Source organism: Monopterus albus, unplaced genomic scaffold (assembly GCF_001952655.1).
Source record: "Monopterus albus unplaced genomic scaffold, M_albus_1.0 scaffold28.1, whole genome shotgun sequence".
NCBI classification, from domain to species: Eukaryota; Metazoa; Chordata; class Actinopteri; order Synbranchiformes; family Synbranchidae; genus Monopterus; species Monopterus albus.
Genome location: NW_018127908.1, coordinates 3,551,183 through 3,569,817, shown reverse-complemented (window position 1 = coordinate 3,569,817; position 18,635 = coordinate 3,551,183). Strand labels below are relative to the sequence as shown.

General features: G+C 39.4%; 3 protein-coding genes across 4 annotated transcripts in view; 1 reads left to right on the top strand and 2 right to left on the bottom strand.

The window, feature by feature from the left end:
- Positions 1-8,130, bottom strand: part of LOC109957795 (ankyrin repeat domain-containing protein 13C-like) — a 10,014-nt gene extending 1,884 nt beyond the window's left edge. Inside the window, exons 1-11 of the mRNA XM_020595956.1 lie at positions 7,287-8,130; positions 7,148-7,189; positions 5,811-5,915; positions 4,220-4,305; positions 3,890-3,935; positions 3,583-3,649; positions 3,149-3,293; positions 2,922-3,053; positions 981-1,142; positions 818-897; positions 552-650 (exon numbers count right to left, since the gene is read on the bottom strand). Coding sequence (XP_020451612.1) covers positions 552-650; positions 818-897; positions 981-1,142; positions 2,922-3,053; positions 3,149-3,293; positions 3,583-3,649; positions 3,890-3,935; positions 4,220-4,305; positions 5,811-5,915; positions 7,148-7,189; positions 7,287-7,662 — 1,340 coding nt within the window. The 5' untranslated portion in view covers positions 7,663-8,130. The remainder of the gene's footprint in view (positions 1-551; positions 651-817; positions 898-980; positions 1,143-2,921; positions 3,054-3,148; positions 3,294-3,582; positions 3,650-3,889; positions 3,936-4,219; positions 4,306-5,810; positions 5,916-7,147; positions 7,190-7,286) is intronic.
- Positions 8,131-8,156: 26 nt separating this feature from the next.
- Positions 8,157-10,050, top strand: znf830 (zinc finger protein 830). Its single transcript, XM_020595962.1, has one exon. It carries the CDS (start codon positions 8,257-8,259, stop codon positions 9,277-9,279), a length of 1,023 nt encoding a protein of 340 aa, XP_020451618.1. The 5' UTR covers positions 8,157-8,256; the 3' UTR covers positions 9,280-10,050.
- A 97-nt stretch (positions 10,051-10,147) lies between these two features.
- efcab14 (EF-hand calcium binding domain 14) lies at positions 10,148-16,881 on the bottom strand. 2 transcript variants are annotated; one of them, XM_020595960.1, is made up of 9 exons: positions 16,073-16,881; positions 15,320-15,468; positions 15,040-15,185; positions 14,003-14,101; positions 13,784-13,891; positions 12,047-12,184; positions 11,814-11,910; positions 11,596-11,727; positions 10,148-10,980 (listed from the first exon to the last, which is right to left on the bottom strand). In XM_020595960.1, the coding sequence occupies exons 1-9, from the start codon at positions 16,246-16,248 to the stop codon at positions 10,802-10,804; spliced, it is 1,224 nt and encodes a 407-aa protein (XP_020451616.1). In that variant the 5' UTR covers positions 16,249-16,881; the 3' UTR covers positions 10,148-10,801. The 2 variants fall into 2 exon arrangements, with proteins under 2 accessions (XP_020451616.1, XP_020451615.1); XM_020595959.1 differs by having other exon boundaries at positions 12,032-12,184; positions 16,073-16,872.
- Positions 16,882-18,635: the final 1,754 nt, after the last annotated feature.

Here is an 18,635-nt window from a genome sequence, read left to right as displayed (position 1 = left end):
TATCATTAATATATAGTATAAATAATTTAGGTCCCAAAACAGAACCCTGAGGCACTCCACCTACAATATCCAGCTCACTCGATTGGTATTCACCCAACTTCACAAATTGACGCCTCTGTGTCAAATAACTTCTAATCCAATTCAAAACCATTCCTCTGATCCCATATTTTTCTAACTTATCCATTAATAACTCATGATTGATTGTGTCAAATGCTTTTTTTAGGTCAATAAATATTCCCATCGTATATTTCCTCTCATCCATCGCACTTGTTATGTCCTCCATTAGGAGTCAAACATTTTTAATAACCTAATTAAAAGGGCTTCTTAATGAAAATGGAAGCAGCAAGAAGAATGGCTGATACATTATTGACTTTCTTCAACTCATCAAAGGCTCCCCCACAATTAGTAAGGCCCTTGTCCAATTATCTGATCAGATTAAAAAAACAACAACTCTACTCTACCTTTTTTCTCAAGTCCCAAGTGTAATCACCCAGGATTGGTCTGTGCAGAAGGTTCTGTAAAAACATCGGAGGAGGAAGGGATGCACTTACGATTCGATGCCTAGAGGGAAATCCTGGCTCATGGCTACAGTAGCTTTGAAGTTTTTCTTGCTTTCCTTACACACAAGTTCCCTCCCCAGATGAGGTGGCCTGAAGGTGGGAAGAGACACCGTCAAACACCCAAAGTTGTTTATCATCTGTGGTGGTTTACATGGATTTAAGATTTAGCATTTATACTGACTTTCTTGTGGCTGCCCTGAATTAATTGCTAATTATAGTAAGGACTGATGAAATTATACAAAATGCCAGATGCTTACTTTCCGTGTTCTGCAGTGATATACTCTTCCCAGGAAATTGTGTTGGGGGCTGGTGCTGTGAGGGACTGCCTTCTCACAGGCTGGGGACAAGACAACATCAGTCAGTGGCATAATCACAGTCATCAGAGCTCCATGCCACCACACTGGACCTCTTTCATCTCACCTCAAAGTTCTGTTCACTGATGCTGCCTCCTTTACTTAAACTTTCCATGATGGCTTTGTTCCTCAGGATGTCCTCCTCACTAAGGTGCTCTCGCCGTTTTCTTGACTCCAACACCAGACCGTTCACTGTATAGAAGTCAGCCAGGAAGTTGCCAACCCTCTCCTTTATAGAAAACAGATTTGGGTTCTTCATCACCCAGTGATTTCAAAAATGTGTCAAACTGCAGACTGAGGGTTGGAATGCACTAACTTCAGAGGAGGCTACAGTGTACCCTTCTCAGTGTTTCTATTATCCCAGTTTGCAGTCAAGTTTCATCTTAAAGGTGATTTTCTGTGTTTTTGTCATTTCCACACAATCCATACAGAGACAAACTCTTGCCTGTCTTTTTTTCGAAAAAGAGCTACAAACTGTTATGTGAACGCTAGCAGAGGGAGAAAAAAAAAAAAACCTAAGACAGGCATTACATTTTTCATGAGGAGAAATCATCATGAAGTGCAGCGTTGTGGCTCACTTGTGTTTTAAGTAAATTTCAGACAAAAATCCAGGTCTGTGGTACAGATGAGCAAACAAAATCGTGTTCTGGATTCACAGAGTACACAGGATGTGCCTATATGTTTTTTGTCTCTTTTTGATAATTTGTGGAATATAGAAACAAGGAAAATCACCAGCCTTTTCCTTTAAATTCACCCAGGTCTTTCAGTCATACTGCAACAAAACATTTCAATCAAAACAACTTGGACCTCTTCACAGTGTTGGGGAGTAGTGAACTACATGTAATTAAACTAGTAGTTTAATTTTACAGTTGTTTGCTAGCAATTCAACTACATTCATATATGCATAGTAATTCAAGTAGTTGAATTACTTTTGTCATTTTTTGTGTAGTTGACTACTAAAACTACAAACAATTTGGGGCCATAAAAAGGAACGATTTTTATTTTACCATGCTACATGTGAGTGGCTTTTCAGCACTGGCAAGGACATTTTCTGTGCCAGATGGAACCAAGTTTCATAAGAACATTGAGAGAGACTGCTTGCGTCATATAAAACACAAGATTCTGTTTTGACAAATAAAAAGATAGACCCATTATTTAGACCAGTGTTCAAACTGTTCATACTGTGTAGACTGAAAAACTCTTTCTTTCCCTCTGCCATCAGACTCCTAAACAGCTGAGGAGTTTACCAGGAAATAAGTCATGTACTGTTTACATTCTCAGTTTGCACATGCATAATTGCACATTGACTGTTGACTACTGCACATGCTGCTCCCATGCAGCATACATTCTCTTATTATATCCTTATATATTTGTATTCTATTACTGCAATTGCTGCTTAAAGTGCCTTAGATTTTGTGTTACTTATTTATCTACTTTATATTTCATTTGTATTTTGTGGCATTCATGTGGACGGCAAAGTAAGAATTTCATTGTACAGGGAAACACGTTTCCCAACTGTGCATATGACAAACACTTTGACCTTGACCTTTTGACCTAGATGTAAGTTGAGGACTGTTTCAATTGTTAAGCTTGTACAAGTCAAATATTACAAAACTGTTTTAGAACAGTGTTCAATTCCATGAAACGGTCTAAAAAGGTGCAAGTTAAATGTCTTTTTCGTTACAGTTTTAGTTGTAGTCAGATGATACAGAATCCAGATACTGCATGTTCACAACAAAACATAACAATCCTTGCGATTCTGTCCTTGTGAAAAGCCCAGATTGTTTGATTTAGCACAGGTTTAGGTCTCGGGTAATAAACTCAATTGAGCAGTATTTCTGTTGGCATGTGACAGTTTTGGATTATAATTTGTATTACATGTACATTGTCAATTTAAATTTTTTTTACAACGTAGTTCCCTAAAGTTCAGCAAACTAAGAGTTTTTCATCAAAGTTGTCACAATGTGTTTACTTTCTGTGTTCAGCATAATTATGACATAAGCCTTACTGTTTTATCCTCTCTGAAGAGCCAGCCAATTTGACTGCGGGAGAAAGTGATGGATTTCGTAGACAGAGTTGCAGAGTAGACGTCACTGCTCATCAGAATATCCACCTCTTCTTCAGTCTCCATCTCCGACTCCTTACAGCAAAACACTGAGAGTGAGGCGTTTCTATTCATGTTAAACAGCTGATGACACACTGTGAAACAGAGCCATAGCAATTCCACTTACTCACCTCATGGTGTATTCTTTGGTAAACTTTTGCTTCATTATCCAGAACCACAAAGGACTGGGAGGGTGCTGCATCACCATTGAAAATGAAGCTAAGATCACCGCGCTGACATTTCATATCAGTGAAGTCTATGAGAGTGGTGTCAAGTCTAAATCAAGAGAAAGAAGAGTGTGTCTGTGAAGTTTGTTATGCCCTACTTTTTAGATCTAAAAGAAGTCCTTGACCTGGATGTCTACAAATTTGCTACGTTAAACTCTCAGTGAATTAAGATTCTCTCTTATGTATAGGAACAACCATCTACTATCTAATGCAGGAGTGGGCAGTTCCAGTCCTTAAGGGTCATTGCCCTGCTTGTTTTCCTGCCCTACTCGCTGCTGACTACCTGGATCTGTGACCATCAAGGACCAGAACTGCCCAGCCCTGATTTAATGCCTTACCTGATATTGATGCCCTGCTTGTAGATTTTACAAGCATCAGATGGCAGGATCCGGGACAACAAAGGCACTACATTACAGACGAGAGAGTAAATAAATTCAACAATGGTGGAGCAAAGTTTTTCATACTTTTGATTTTCCTGTGACAAAAGAATAAAAACATAGTTGAGCCATGCAGCAACTTTGAAGAACTCAGCAAAATGATTTCAAATTAAACTCTCAATTTTGGTGTTGTAACAAGGTTTGAGGACAGGGCATATAAACAACTTTTTTGTTGTTGTTGTTGTTGCTTTTAAATATGAAAACTCACCCCAGCTCTGAAAGTCCCAATGCAGCTCCAGGTAAAAGTCACCAAGCTACAGAAAATATAGAAATATTTCAACCTCAAGGATTCAACTGATTTCTTATGACTTCCCTGGTCAGGGGAAAAGTATAGGGCAGTGAAGATTTCATATTATGGATTTCAGCAACTAATATACTGTACATCCTCAAGGCCAGACAACGGTCATTTATGCAGATCAGAGTCTGCAGAGATACCCAAAAATAAACTGCAGTCAATCATGTGGAATGACAGCAGTGGCCAACATGTGTTTGGTGTAGCAGCAACATCTGCGCAAATGAAGCCAGCTGTGATCCTCACCTCCCGGAGAGCTTTTAGCAATTTTGGCCTCTTATCCTCCACATTCTCTCTGGACTGCTGCTTTAACTTCCGCAGTATTGCTGTGACTGAAAAAAAAAGAGGGTTAGAGAATAAATTCAGTTACATATATTTTTTTCACTGTGTCATGTAACATATTCCATATTATATGCATCAAGAGTGGTGTCTGGATAAACCGAGACCACCCACTGTCTCATAAAGTACGGCTCTCTCACAAACTGACCACTCAGCTGGATCACAATAAATTAAAATATCTCAGATACATCTTAGTTATCTTGAGCACGGTGAGAATATCACACCAAGAACAGACATAACTGAGGCCAGAGATGCTGATGAGGCACTCACTGCCCTCAGGTGGCTTGTCACACACACAACCAGTGAGCGAGTTGGTGGCGCAGTGTGCACACATTAAAGTAAAAGGTGATGGCAAGACTGCACAGCTTCGTGAAAAGTTCTATATGATATTAAGCACACATTATTCTCCATTTGTCCCACTCACTACATGATAGTTAGCAGTGTGCTCCGTTTTACTTAACCAAAGATCTCTGTCTAAATACTTTACATCCCTGGAGTTGGACTTTTTTTTTGCATATCCTTGATGATGGTGTGAATGTACCCAGCCCCTTCTCTCTGCCTCTCCTTCATCCTTGTGAGCAATGTGACCTTCTCAAAGTAAAACTCCTGGTCCCAGTCCCAAGCCAGCCTGCCACAGCAGGCATGGAGAGTTGAGACGCATACTAACGAGGCTGACGGTCATTTCTCAAACTACTAAGCCTCACAACCTTCATCACAGGCTGTACAATAAGAGGATGCTGATAATTCACAGATTATCTATAAAGGCAAAACAGCAATAATAAATATTTCTGAAGTAAACGCAATTAACACAACACCTAAAAAAGGGCAGAGCGGTGAATTAATCTCAAAGGCATTAACTGCTGCCTTTCACATGTCACTGGATGACAGATCTAAAAGCAGTAGCATCATTAAGCTGCGTGATGGCCAGTCTTTTAAGCTCCTAGTTTCCCAACACTAAGCCACCGTGCAGGCTGTATTCCAGCCCATCTGGGTGATTGGAACTCAGAGATCATCCTTACCTTTGACTTTTGATGTACACATCTAATATTATTAACATTAGCACAATATTGAGGTAGCATTGTTTACAATTTATCTGTCAAAAATGAGAAACAAAAACATTCTAATTCCTTCCTATGCCATCTTAAGATGTTCTCGGCAACCTAACTGATTTCAACTGTGAGCAATATAACTGATTTGCATTAGAAAGAATAAAATCATAACTTCCCTTTTCATTGGGATAACAGATTCTTCCATTTAGTTAGAAACCTAAAAAAAATCTGAACAATTCTACAATATGAACATTCAAATAGAAAGGCATTTCAGAATGACTGATGACTAATCCCAAAACACTGACTAAACCCATCAGAAATCTCTGAAAACATCAGGCGGTAGCAAACCTAAATGTTAAAAATGGCGAGGTTGTGTGATTGCCACTGAGAGCACCATCACACATATTCAAATATGAAAGCCCCAGGAGAGCAGCACAGACAAAACTTACTCATTTGCCTGTCACCATAGCTGATGGCTTCTGCCAGAGGACTCCATCCCTGTGCATTCTTTATCTTTACAGGTGCATTATGGGCCAGTAGGAGGAGGGCGCATTCTGAAAAATACACACAATTACCATAGGCACATTTCTTTTTACTTCCTGTATCCTCACCACTTTTCATTTTGTTGTTTAGAGCAAACCTTAATATAAATAAATATTAAGATTAAATGTTAGGATTTTAATAATAATAATAATAATAAATAAAAGTTTTGACAGACTATGAAACTACATGTACCGTTACGACAAACCTTGAACTCAAGACATTTTTCATTTAAACAACTTAAGGTTAGCATTACTGCCAGCTACTCCTCCTGCCCTGGAAGAACGATTCCTCCTCTAATGCTCTTCTTTTACTTCCTTCTTTTTTTCCCTTTGTTAAATATGTTTTATTTTTGTTTATTTTGAACATTTATAGCAAATACATACAGACTTGTAGCAAATAATTCATGCATGCACAGATGGCTCTCCAGTGTCCATAGCTGTCATGACAGAAATGTCTACAGAGAGTGCCCGTAACTTACCACAGACCGGGGACATACAATAAAAGAGGTTCAGATAAATGCTGTATGAAGCCACATTCAAGAGGAGCAAATAAATCAACATGCACTACTTAGAAGCAGCCAAGTCCATTTGCCTTCTTATATAATCAATGAAGGGACCCATTATCTTGACATATTTATAGTGTGAATTAGATGAGAGGTACCTTATCTCCTCCAAACACAGACAGGACATCATTTCATTAAGCAACATTGTAAAACAAGGAGAGGAGAGGTATATTTTTATTTACGGATAAAAGTGTTGAAGCATTTTAAAGGCCTTTAAGGCAAATTAGAAATATATAAATAAAATATACTACTTCATTAGCATTATCCTGACCAGCAAAAGTGTCTCTGTGCTCATAAACTGGCTGCACTGCATGTAATCATAATCTAAGTGGATTTCTCTATTACATATTAACTATTATACCAGTTGTATATAATCCCACTGCAGAAGTCAGAAAAGAGAAGCTGCCCTCATCAGGAGTATGAAGTATACTCCATAACAGGAAGGAGAAGTGACAGTGCCTTTAAAAAAAAAGGCATTTAACAAGGATGCCAAAAGTTGCTTCAGGAAGACCACATTATGACAGATGGCCACAGAGGACAGCAAAATTTAGTGTCACTTTCTGGGCTCAAACAAATACTGGCAGATTATCTTCTGGGAAGCCTTTTGTTCATTTTGGCTAATCATGTGTATGAAATAGTTTAAAGTTAAATACGCTCAATTACTCTAATGCTCAGCTTTACCTTTGTGGCCCAGCATCACAGCCAGATGAAGAGGCGTGTTCCCTGAAAAGAGAAGCATTGTAAACAATGTCATAAGTACTGATGTCGTTGTTATGTAAATGGATTTCAAAAAAATTACTCCAAAACCCAATCATCTTACCATGCGCATCTTTCTGAGAGATGCTATGAGTCCTGATGAGAGAGGAGAGCCGACGAACATCTCCCTTGAACACACATTCGTGAATAGGAAACTCTGAGTCCTCACTTGTCAGAATTATTGGGTTCTTGTTGTTATCATTGACAATGGTGCCAACTGATGACGAATTGCCGTTAATGTTGTTTGCATTAAGCTGCTGTTGCTGCTGCAGTATCGAGGTTCTGACTGATTTCTGAAAGGCCTTGTTGCATTTGTAATGGTGACTAGTACCGTTAGGGATAGTCCCGTTTAAGGTCTCATCGTATGTGTCCATTATCTCATTATTTTTGTTTGGTTTGTTATGGTCCTTTCGCGTGGTGCGTATCTTCTCCCCTGTCATGATGATTTTCGTTACCACGCTATCTAACTAATTACTGAGCTACAGACTGGTGAAGATGTGGCATGAATCTGGGAAGTAGTCAGCATCAGAAATATCCGCAGATAGGATTTAAACTGAACGTCGTAGCAATTTAAAATACCAGCAAATATGCCTCGTTGCTGGTTGTTCAAATAACGTTACACCTGCTGCAGTTAGAAAGCCAGTAACTCCCCAGCAGTCATTCGCTAGCTAGCTCACGCTAAAAAATGAATGTGGCTGCGGCGATGAAAATAGAAAATAATGCTCAAACTAACAGAACACACACGCACTAAATCAACATGCAGCTAAGAATTAGAACGAAAACCAAACGACTACATCGTTGTTTCTTCTACCGCACTTAACGATATGTTTGTATCGAGTCAATCCGCTTTGCGGCAAAAATTCAGACAGGGTGGTACACCAGCTGAGCTAACATCCCCGCTAGCTAGTCTCGCGAGATTATTTAACAACCCCAGTTTGGACGTGGATTTAAACAGTTTATGTCATCTTCATGAGACGCAGTTTCACTTCGTCGTAAAGTAGGTAGCTATCTTATAAGCTGAGTTGTTTTCAAGAATGGCATCGTCTAAGAAGGGGAAGAAAGTTGTAAATCAAGAAGAACTCAGGCGCCTGATGCGAGAAAAACAAAGGCAAACGACAGACAAGAGGCGCGTCGAGTCTCCTTTTGCTAAATACAACAGTCTCGGGCACCTCAGTTGTGTCCTGTGCAATATGCAGGTGAAATCCGAACTACTGTGGCCAGCTCATGTTCTTGGAAAACAACACAAAGATAAAGTTATTGAGCTGAAGGGGGCAAAGAGTCAACCAGACACACCACAAAGTCTACCAGAGAAGAGGAAAGCACCGGACACTGAGGAAGCGAACGGGAAAAAGGCAAAAGTAGCTCCGGTTGCAGGTCAATCGACGTCAGGGCTACCAGGTTTCTTTGAGAAACCCAGTGAGAAGAAACCTGTTTCTGCTCAGAAATCTGCAGGTTTGAATCTGTTGTCTGGAGTCTATGACGAGGATGATGAGGATGAGGCAGGCCAAGCAGAAGCCACATGTCCCCCTCCTCAGAAGGCTGAAGCTGCTGGCCTACCTGCTGATTTCTTTGACAGCTCCATCCCATCCACACCCGCCATCTCCCACTCTGGATCCATTCTCAGAGCAGACCTGCAGGAGAAAAGCACAGAAAAGAAAGAAAACACAGCCGAGGCGCTTCCAGAGGGCTTCTTTGATGATCCAATAAGAGATGCCAAAGTGCGCAACGTTGACGCACCCAAAGATCAAATGGACAAGGAATGGGAAGAGTTTCAAAAGGAGATAAGACAGGTGAACACAAAATCAGAGGCCATCGTGGCCGAAGAAGACGAAGAGGGTCGCCTAGAACGTCAGATTGACGAAATTGATGAACAAATTGAGTGTTACAAGAAGGTTAAGCTGCTGAGAGACAAACGCGATGTGGTAAAAAGCAAGTCTCTTGCTAGGAAGGAGGAACAAATGGAAACCGGTGGCAGCATTGAGGAGGAAGAGGAGGACGAAGAGGAGCTGCTGGGGCTTTTGTCCCAGGACTGGAGAGCCAAAGGGGCACTGGCATAGATTTATTAGAAAGAATATTTCATCCAAGAGATCTTTCTGTACAAGTAGTCTATGTCAGAAAACTGTGTATATGTTTGTTTCAAGTTGATTAAATATGTGCAACATTGTACTAAACATTAATTACCATAGACATACAGTTTCTCTCTTAATGGCTTTAAGACTACAAATCAAACCTTTACATGTATGTTTATTCATTGGTGCTCACACAAAAACACATTCATAAAATCTCTCAAGTACAGTAGCAGCACAGACCCACAATCTACATCATGATGGCCAAAGCTGTTACATTTTGAGTTCAGCTATCTAATGTCCTGCAAAAACAAGTAAACTATATGAAATTCATAAATAATTAATTCATGTTACATTATAAGCAACATGCAAAGCACAACAGAATTATTTTTAAAAAATGTACAAGTTGAGATTAAGACAAAGCAAATTTCACCAACCCAACCCTGTTCACAAGTTATTTGGCTGAAAATATATATATATATAATTTTTACAGAGCACAATGCTTATACATGACAGATTTGTTCTGTAAATACCCTTTTATTAGGCCCATAAAAATGGAATAAAATGAAATGAGTAAATGATGGTCAGTGCTTCTTATACTACCTGTTACACACTGAGCTAGGTGTGCCTTTGTTTTTAATCAAGCAATATCTACATCTTATTGCTACATGTGCCTCTTGAGTTACCACTTCAAAATTCCTTCAGTGATTCAAAGTGTTCATAGCCCTTCAAACTTGCAGAACTGAAACTCCAAAAAAAAAACAAAAAAAAAAAAACTACAAATAAATGTACGGATGGATTAAACACAATCCCAACTGCAACTGAGTGAAAATAAATCAGAAAAACACGAGAAAAATTAAATCCAAAACTCTAGCTTTAGCTTAGAAAAGAGTATAAAAAGTCTTTACTCTTATGCCCAATTGTGTGCCTCAGATACATTAGTAAAGTTAAAAACAAAACCAAAGTCTCGCAAAGATTCTAATAGTCATTTGTAAACATTCATAAAATTCGATCTCAAGTTCTATAAACAAGGTTGAGCTGAACAGTACCGGGCATTTGTGTGGATGGGTGAGGACAGCTGAAACACAATGGCATTTACAGCCTCCAGAGAAGCTAAACACAAAAATGTTACATCAAATTGAGACTAATTGGTTAAAAGGAACAAAACACAGGTGCAGGAAAACAGCAAGTCTCAGGATGGAGAACTGGATTTACTCATTTTTCTGTTTCATTATTATAAACCAAGGAATTTGCTAAAATAGCTGAATAGTCTGCATACATATACTCATATGGATTACAGTTAAAATTTAAGCTAATGCTATTGTGGCTGAGGTTGTGTTACAATAGATTGAGGGGAGGGGGAGTAAGAAGGGGGCATGCCAGCACTGTTCCACAATCTATGATAAATGTTCAGTTCATGAAAGTGCAGCAATTACAGAAAAGGGATCAAAACTCCGAACCCCCAGGCCCGGCTGGGTCTGAATACTGTTCACCACTGTCAGTGATAATATGCTCACAAACCGACAGCAGCCATCAGCTCGATCACAGAGTACCTTTGGTCTTGGTCAATGTCAAAGCACTCCAAGGTACGAGCAGTGGGAGCTGATGCTCCAAATACTTTCCTCAGGTCTCGGTAAGTCAAGCCAGGTGAACTACTTCCAACACCTGCCTGCTGGAAGAGGTCTTCCAAGTCTGTGAAGAAAAATGGTCATTTTTATTCAGAAAGACAAACACTGGTCTCAGGGCACTTCATAAAACTGAAAATCTGCATAATATTCACAAAATGATTTGTACACTTTAAAGCAATTGTTTGACATATTTGGAAATAATATTTCCTTGCCAGTTTTCTTTCCTATCAATTAAACAAGAACACTGATAGCACTTTTCATGTCTGTCTAGTAAAGCTGAAGCCACAGCTAGCAGTTAGTTAACTTAGATTAGCTTAAAGACTGAGAATGGAGAAAGGGCTAGCCCGGCTCTGTCCTAAGGTAACAAAATCTACCTTCCAGCATCTCTTAAGTCTCACTAAATAACACACTGCTATACATTTTTTATGTATACATTTTCAAAATCTTAAATAGACAGAAAAAAGAACAATATTAAGTAAAACAGCACAGACCCAACAATGTTGCATCATTCCCCACCTACAACAACTCTCCCCTTCAACTTTGCTAAGCACAGACAACACAAAGTCCTACTAACAAACATAATTCATGCTGCAATAATAAGAAGCCTTGCTGTCATTTCCCCAAACCATTTCTAACATGAATGCTGAAAAATGATACTTTGTAGTACTGTGGTGAGCACCTTTCATTGAACTGACACCAGGAAGGGACACCCTGTTTGGACATCTTGTCTCAGCATTTCTCTTGGAGCGATTTGGAGTTAAGAAGAGTGGACGTCTGCTCGTCTGCGGCTCGGCCACTGGTGTGGATAGCTCTGTCAAAAGAAAGGAGAAAAAAATGGTTTAATTACACTAACAGACGACACAAAACACTAATAAATTGTGGTATACCACGCTGTACCCTGCACATCTGGTGTTGCGTTGGTTGTAATAGCATCTTTCACCATCTCAGTTACTGGACTTTCACCGCTAATTGTTGGAGTTGTTGCATCATTGTCCTTTAAGTGCAAAGCAGATAACAGATTAAATGTAGAAGAAAGAATTTTACTTTCTGGGCTGAAAACAATGCTGCAGAATTTCTGCATGTTAAGAGTTGAGATTAATGTTCAAATTGCTCACACTGTGTTTCGACACCTTCTCTAATGAGGCCATTCTCTGACGAAGATCTGCGACTGTAGAGAGAAGGATGTTGATCTGCTCATCAGTCCATAAATGGTGCTGCTCCTCTGTCTTGTTAGCTTCACTCACTGCTTTTCTCAGGTCTGTAATGTCCTGTGAGAATGACAAAATAATGTACAGTTTAATGTTAGATTAGAATCCTTTAAGATTAAATTTCTAAGATGTCTAATTGTAGGAAATCAAACACTGGATCATGTGTCCTGGCAAATTAGGCTGGGAGACAGCAAACAGTGTAACATGTTATCCACTTTCACAAGTTTAAGTTGGCAGTATACCTCAAAATCATGTCACACATCTAGTGATAATTGCTGAGGGCACTGTAGAAAAGATAAATATACATGTATATTAATTTGGTGATCCTCTTTTCCCATCCTATTTTGGTAATGAAATTATAGTGAAGAAAACATTCAGCAGTTGTCTCAGATATTTGACCTAGTTTTAGTCAGCAAAATAAACATCTAAGTTCCCAAAATAGAGTGGCACTTGTTTCATGTATTATGAATGAAAACCCAACTTATGGATCCACAAAAATGACAGAACCTTCTTAACCCAACAACTCTGTCAGTGTAAGCCATATAAGAACTCTTAAATCGGAAGTGGAAAAGTTAACCACGGTGTCTGGTTTGGATCCATAAGCAGCATAAGCATAAGCATAAGCAGATCAACTGGCATTTTATCAATAGAATCATCTTGTAAGCATCCATCCATTATCTATTCTGCTTATACACCCTAGACAGGTTGCCAGTCTATCACAGACTGACAACCACACACACTCACAGGCAATTTAATGTTACCACTAAACCTTCATGTCTTTGGACTGTGGGAGGAAGCCAGAGTACCCGGAGAGAACCTATGTGGGCACAGGGAGAACATACAAACTGCCTGGGTCAGCCTGTTGCTCGAACGCGGAACCTTCTCCCTGTGAAGCAACAGCACTAACCACTGTGACACTGTGCTGCCCATCTCATAAGTAAGATTTGCCTCACTTTTGGGTGGGACAAATATGTAAAAGAAGCACTCCAGGCGAGCACTGAGGAGGAGAACCTAACACAGTTCTTCAGCTAATTCACTTTAGCAAAAATGCACCATTAGAACATTTTCTGTACACACCCTTCTCTATACATGCATATATTAATGATAAATGAGGAAAAAAGCAGAGTTCAGCAATATGCAAAGTGAGTATAGCAGGAGAAATGAAAACAAACAGTCAAACCACATGAGTGATATCCAACTTTGACTTCAACTCATGAAAAATCCATTGGTGTTGCTCATGTGAAATAAATATTTCAGTGCTACACTGTTAATGAAGGAACACAGCTTCAGATACATGTGTGATGTTTGTCAGCTGCCCAAAACACTGCACTGATTTTTCAGTCGTTTAACAACATGACAAATCATTCAGAAGGAAAGCCTGTTCTCATCGACCTCACTGCAGAAAACATTCAACATCGCTGTGACCGAAAACAGTCACCACTGTTAATTCCTTCATACAATTGCATGTGCACAAACTGAGTGTTAAAAACATTCAGTAGGCAACAGGTAGAGACTCAAAACAATGGCATGAACATGCATGGTAGGTGTTGTGGAATTGATGTTTAGGTTTGCAAATGTCCTATTTTGTCTCAATGTGTTATAGCAACTGTCAGTTATTCAGCGTCAAAAATAGTAGAAATATCCCCCGCTTGAATTTACCATTGTCTTCTGCAAGTCATCATCTTTCTGCTTATTTTCAGAGGCAGCCTGCATAGTCATCACATCATGCTGGACACTTGTTAGTGTGCTGCCAATTGTAGCAACACTCTGGAAAACAAAATTACATGTGAGGTCACCTTGAAAATTTGTACAAAACGTAAAATATTACTTAATTCTCAAATACATTTCTCTTTATATTCTGCTTTGATTTGTCTTTACCTTCTGAAGTTCTTCGACTATTGTGGGAAGGCCGATTAAGTCGGCAGCTGACTTCAAGTTGGCCTTTAAATGATTTACAGCAGAATCCAGCAAACTGATCTGTAGGATTAAAACCATTCAGTTACACCTCTAACAGAAAATTTCAATTTATCCAACTGTTTTATCTAAAGCTGTAGTTTGTAACTAGCGCTAGCATGAAACTCCAAATCAATTCACTCTGCTCCGCCCAGCACTCCCTGCTCCGCTATGCTCTACTGCAATCCCCTACGTTCCACCACGCTCTGCCCAGCTCTTCAGATATTTGTTAAGAAATTACAAGAAATGAGAATGCAAAAAACATTGATCAAACAGAAATAACTGAAAATCTCTGATTGGTTGGAGGTCAATCCTGTTCAAACCTTTGTTGTCACTTTGATTCTTAAGTTTTCACAAACCACACAAAACGAAAAAAATTGCGCAGAATTATGTTTTCACCTTGATCACGTGGAGGTGCATCATGCGACACATTACTCATGATGTTGGCATGGTGTTACTAGCTTGCAACATGAAGGCCTTGGGGCTAGGCATTATTTTAACCCCCAATCAGAAGACCAAACGAGAAACTCCATTTTCATATCTTGGTGTCATAAAATTATGTATAAAAAGGTGATACTGAATGTGTAAACACTTTCTCTCTGTGCAACATTTCAGCTCAATATGTGTCTCGATAAGCCACCACTGTTGAAGGGGCAGCTCGGCCTATTTGGCCCTGGGCAGAAGCAGGGTTGCCTGAGACCAAGTCAGCACAGTTACTCCCTGCTACTAGGAACAGATGGAAAGTGAGGTCAAGCCGTGCCCACCCAGCTTGGCATGATTAAAGCAGGATGACCCAGGCTAATGGGGCCAACATTATATGTTATATGATTGATATGACCAACATTAAAAGTCTTGGTTTCCCGCAATCTGTTGTGACCTCTGGTTAGTGTACCTCTGGTTAGTGTGTGACAGTGTGAATGTTTAGGTGGCTTCAAAACCCCCAAGCAATAATGACAACTGACCTTTCTGTTAATTTCTGTTAGGTTAGACCAGAGTTTGCTTAACCCCTTGTCCCCACTTGCAATGTCATCAAGCTTTCTTTCCTTGTTTTTCAGGTCTTCACTTAGTTTTGGTATTTCACTCGATGACACCTTCTGGCTTGCTTCCACTGTTAGAAAAACAAAACAAAAAAATTCATGATCGTGTGACTGGTATGTAAGAGGCTTAAGAGTGCAAAGGACAGTGAGTTTTTTTTTAATGATCATCACAAGGTAAATGTTGATGTGTGACAGTGAGTCTTACTGCTCTGCAGTTTTTCTTTCAGAGAGTCTAAATCTTCTTTCAGAGCAATCTGCATCCATATGAGTCCAGCACAGGCCATGACACAGGCAGCTAGTATGATGAACAGAAACAAGGGGTAGCACACGCTGCAGCACTGCGTATAGCTTCTTCTGTAGAGGGAAGAAACATGGTATTAATAGACATCCAACGGCAGAACCTGTTATCACTATTAATAAACTAACCAACAAAAACAAATGCAACATTATTTTAAAGCAGACATTTTATTACAAACTAAACTTACATAGTTTATGTAAAGTGGTACTTCTTAAAAAGAGTACTAACTGTTTCAAACATCTTATTTAGTTTCTATTAGGGCTGCAGTCGATCATTATTGATTGTTTTCTTGATGAAACAATCTGTTTAGTGACATGAAGAAATAACAAAAATGCCTACAGTCAGTGTAATCTATTTATTTGAATGGCGTGTTTTATTCAACCGGAAGCCTCACACTATAGCTATCAAGTAAGACAAAAACAGATGGTATATCCGTATAATTGTAAAGGTAAAACCACCAAATATTTGCCATTTTTTCTTGAAAACTAGACTTGGGGAAAAAAGCTGAATCGCTTGTCAAAATAACAGCACAGTCGATGCAGCTCTTTCGATCTTTAAAGATTCGTAAACAACATATTACTGACGTTTAAAAGCGACAAAACACATCCATAATGTATCTTACACCCCAAGAAAAAGGTTACGATTAAACCTGACACTTACTTCCCAAAGTTAGCTGAGCTGCTTAGGTTGGTGAACTCGTCGTCCTCCGAGCTCGAGTCAGACTCCGAGTCCGGCGGCTCGGTTCGGAGAAGTCGGTGACCGGACCCCTTTTTGGTCTTCTTTCTCTTGCTGTCCCCGAGTCCGATCAAGGCATTCAGCTCCTTCCTCTTCTTCATCTTCTTCTGGGGGGTCAGCGAACCCGCCGAGCCCGATTTAAAGCCCGAAAGATCCAATGTTTTGTCCAGTTTGGTGGATGTTATCCTTTATGTCGTAGCTAAGCTAAGTCAACTTTCTCTTGCTACCTTGAATTTCAACCACGCAACGGTGCTAAGTAGTTAATGGATGTAAACACATCGGATACGGATGGTTGGCTGCCTTGTTGAGTTACAACTTTTAAACATAAAGATTGATACTATGTTACTCTCCCCAAAAAACCTTCTCTAAAACCACCTTTTCCCCCACTAGTGCCGGGTTATCACATAGGCTACATTAGCTTACCCAGCTAGCATCTAACATCGTGCTAACAGCAGCTAACAATGTCTGGTTCACGTTACTTGTGCTATCACAACGTCTCAGCGAGGTTCACAGTTTCACTCATTTTGGAAACGCTACAAATGAATTGATCAATTAAATGTACCGTTATAGATCATAAAAGGAAAATATGCCGCTTTATATTTCCAGCAATCTGTCCCCGCTGCCTGTATTGTTTGGGTAGGACATCCAAATAACCTCACAGCTGATTGATGCGATGAACAGTTACAACTTCCTGTGCACTTCCTGTGTGTTTTGACCATAGGGAGGTGGATACAGAGCGCCACGGCCACCCGACCAGACGAATTATGAGAAAATAGAGTCCAGGGCATAAAAAGATAAAAGGACCCCTGGAATGAAAATCATTTTCAGTCATCCATTGTGCCTCCGTTTTTTTTTCTGGTGGCTTTGTGTCCCTTTTAGTCTTTTTGTGTGCTTGTAGTTATTTTGCGTTTCACTGTGGGCACTTCATGTATCCTTTTGGTCATTTTGTGTCTGGTGTTGATTTCTTTATGTAGTCATTTTGTGTCTCTGTTGTCATTTTAGATCTCGCTGTAGTTGTTTTGTGTGCATAAAAAGCAGGTCATAGTTGTTGTTAGGCCTTTACTATCTTACTTCTTTCTATCTACAGTATTTGTTTTTCAAGATGTGCATTTTAGTAAATTGACTCTTAGCTGAACAATATTGTGATTATATGATCTTATTACTATTTTGCAAGTTTCTGCTGTTCCAATGAATGATTCTGAGCAAGAAGAGTGTGATCCCATTTGGTACATAACAGATAAGATACATGAAAAGTGATTATCATTTTTAACATCACTTTGATTAATCTATATTTGATTTACCATATAATTGCCAAATTGAGATATATATTGATATTGAAGGATAACTTTATCAGTATGATGTTTCCAACATTACAGTCAGCCCTAATCAGTGACATTTATAAAAGAACTACAACAAATTAGAGAAATGCATTTCCTGAAGTGAATGCATGTAGATACTGATTGCTGAAGAACCTCCATGAAAATGCTGAAATGGCTGAAATCCATTGCTGAAACAGCTGAGGCTAAGATGCAATGCTGATGAAAAGAAAATGCTGAACAAATATGGAAGATGAAAAAATGTTTAATTATAAAAGATGAAAAGAAAATGTTGAATAAATTTGTAGGATGAAAAGAAAAGCTGAAGTTGGGAGCTTAAATTCTGAAACTCAGCAGAGAGGACATCTGAATCATGCTGAGCTTGAAAATTCATTCCTTGATGCAGACTGTGTAGGTTCATGACTGGATTAAATAAAACCCATAAAATCACACTTGATATTAAGATTGTTTCACGGTGTCTGGGCTCTTTCGGGCAGTATTCACTCAGTGGTATAGGTTGTTCACTTTGTATTCAAAAGCAGAAACATCCTGTTGCTTAATATGAAAGAATTGCCTATTTTCTGGAAATACTATGATTAGCTGATGAAGATTAGCATCAGGTGGCCTGTACCTTTAACTAAAAGGGTTCCCTGCCCTTGCGTTACATAACAACCAGCATAGGCAGGGCAAAACAAACACAGCCTGATTATTGGTGGAGGGATAGGAAGTGGGTCAATGAGTGGTTTGTCCCACAGACCAATCATCCATTCATCAATAAGAGTCGTGCTAAGTGGGCGCACCCACAAGCCTTTTGTGAACTGTGAGAGCAACAGTACAGTTGTTTGTTGAGTCTGCCATGCATTCAGTAAGTCTCCATGTCAGTTGTTGTAATCTTGGTCTGAGTGGCGGATTTTGATTCAAATACCTTGGTTTGGCGCCAGGAAGTTAGCAAACCTATTCAGAGGTAAAAACAAGCTCAGGGAAGTTGTTTAGAAATTGCTTTCAACTTAGCGGTGTATTGTGTGTGCATGAAAATGGAGCTTGGAGTGTTTGGTAAGGCCCAGAGCTTTTCTTTAGGAAAAACAGTCTGTATTAATGGTTATTTAACTCATAATTGATAGCTTTTGTCCTGCTACAGCTGTGTGACAGACCCCGAAATACACACAGGCAGC

What these genes read in the sequence shown, in the direction of transcription:
- znf830 (XM_020595962.1), top strand. Translation starts at nt 8,257, where the DNA reads ATGGCATCGTCTAAGAAGGGGAAGAAAGTTGTAAATCAAGAAGAACTC.
- efcab14 (XM_020595959.1), bottom strand. Translation starts at nt 16,248, where the DNA reads ATGAAGAAGAGGAAGGAGCTGAATGCCTTGATCGGACTCGGGGACAGC. An exon ending in GAAAGAAAAACTGCAGAGCA is followed by an intron (nt 15,186 to 15,319) that starts GTAAGACTCACT and finishes TTTTTCTAACAG; the next exon opens with TGGAAGCAAGCCAGAAGGTG. An exon ending in TGGTGTCAGTTCAATGAAAG is followed by an intron (nt 10,981 to 11,595) that starts GTGCTCACCACA and finishes TTTTCTTCACAG; the next exon opens with ACTTGGAAGACCTCTTCCAG.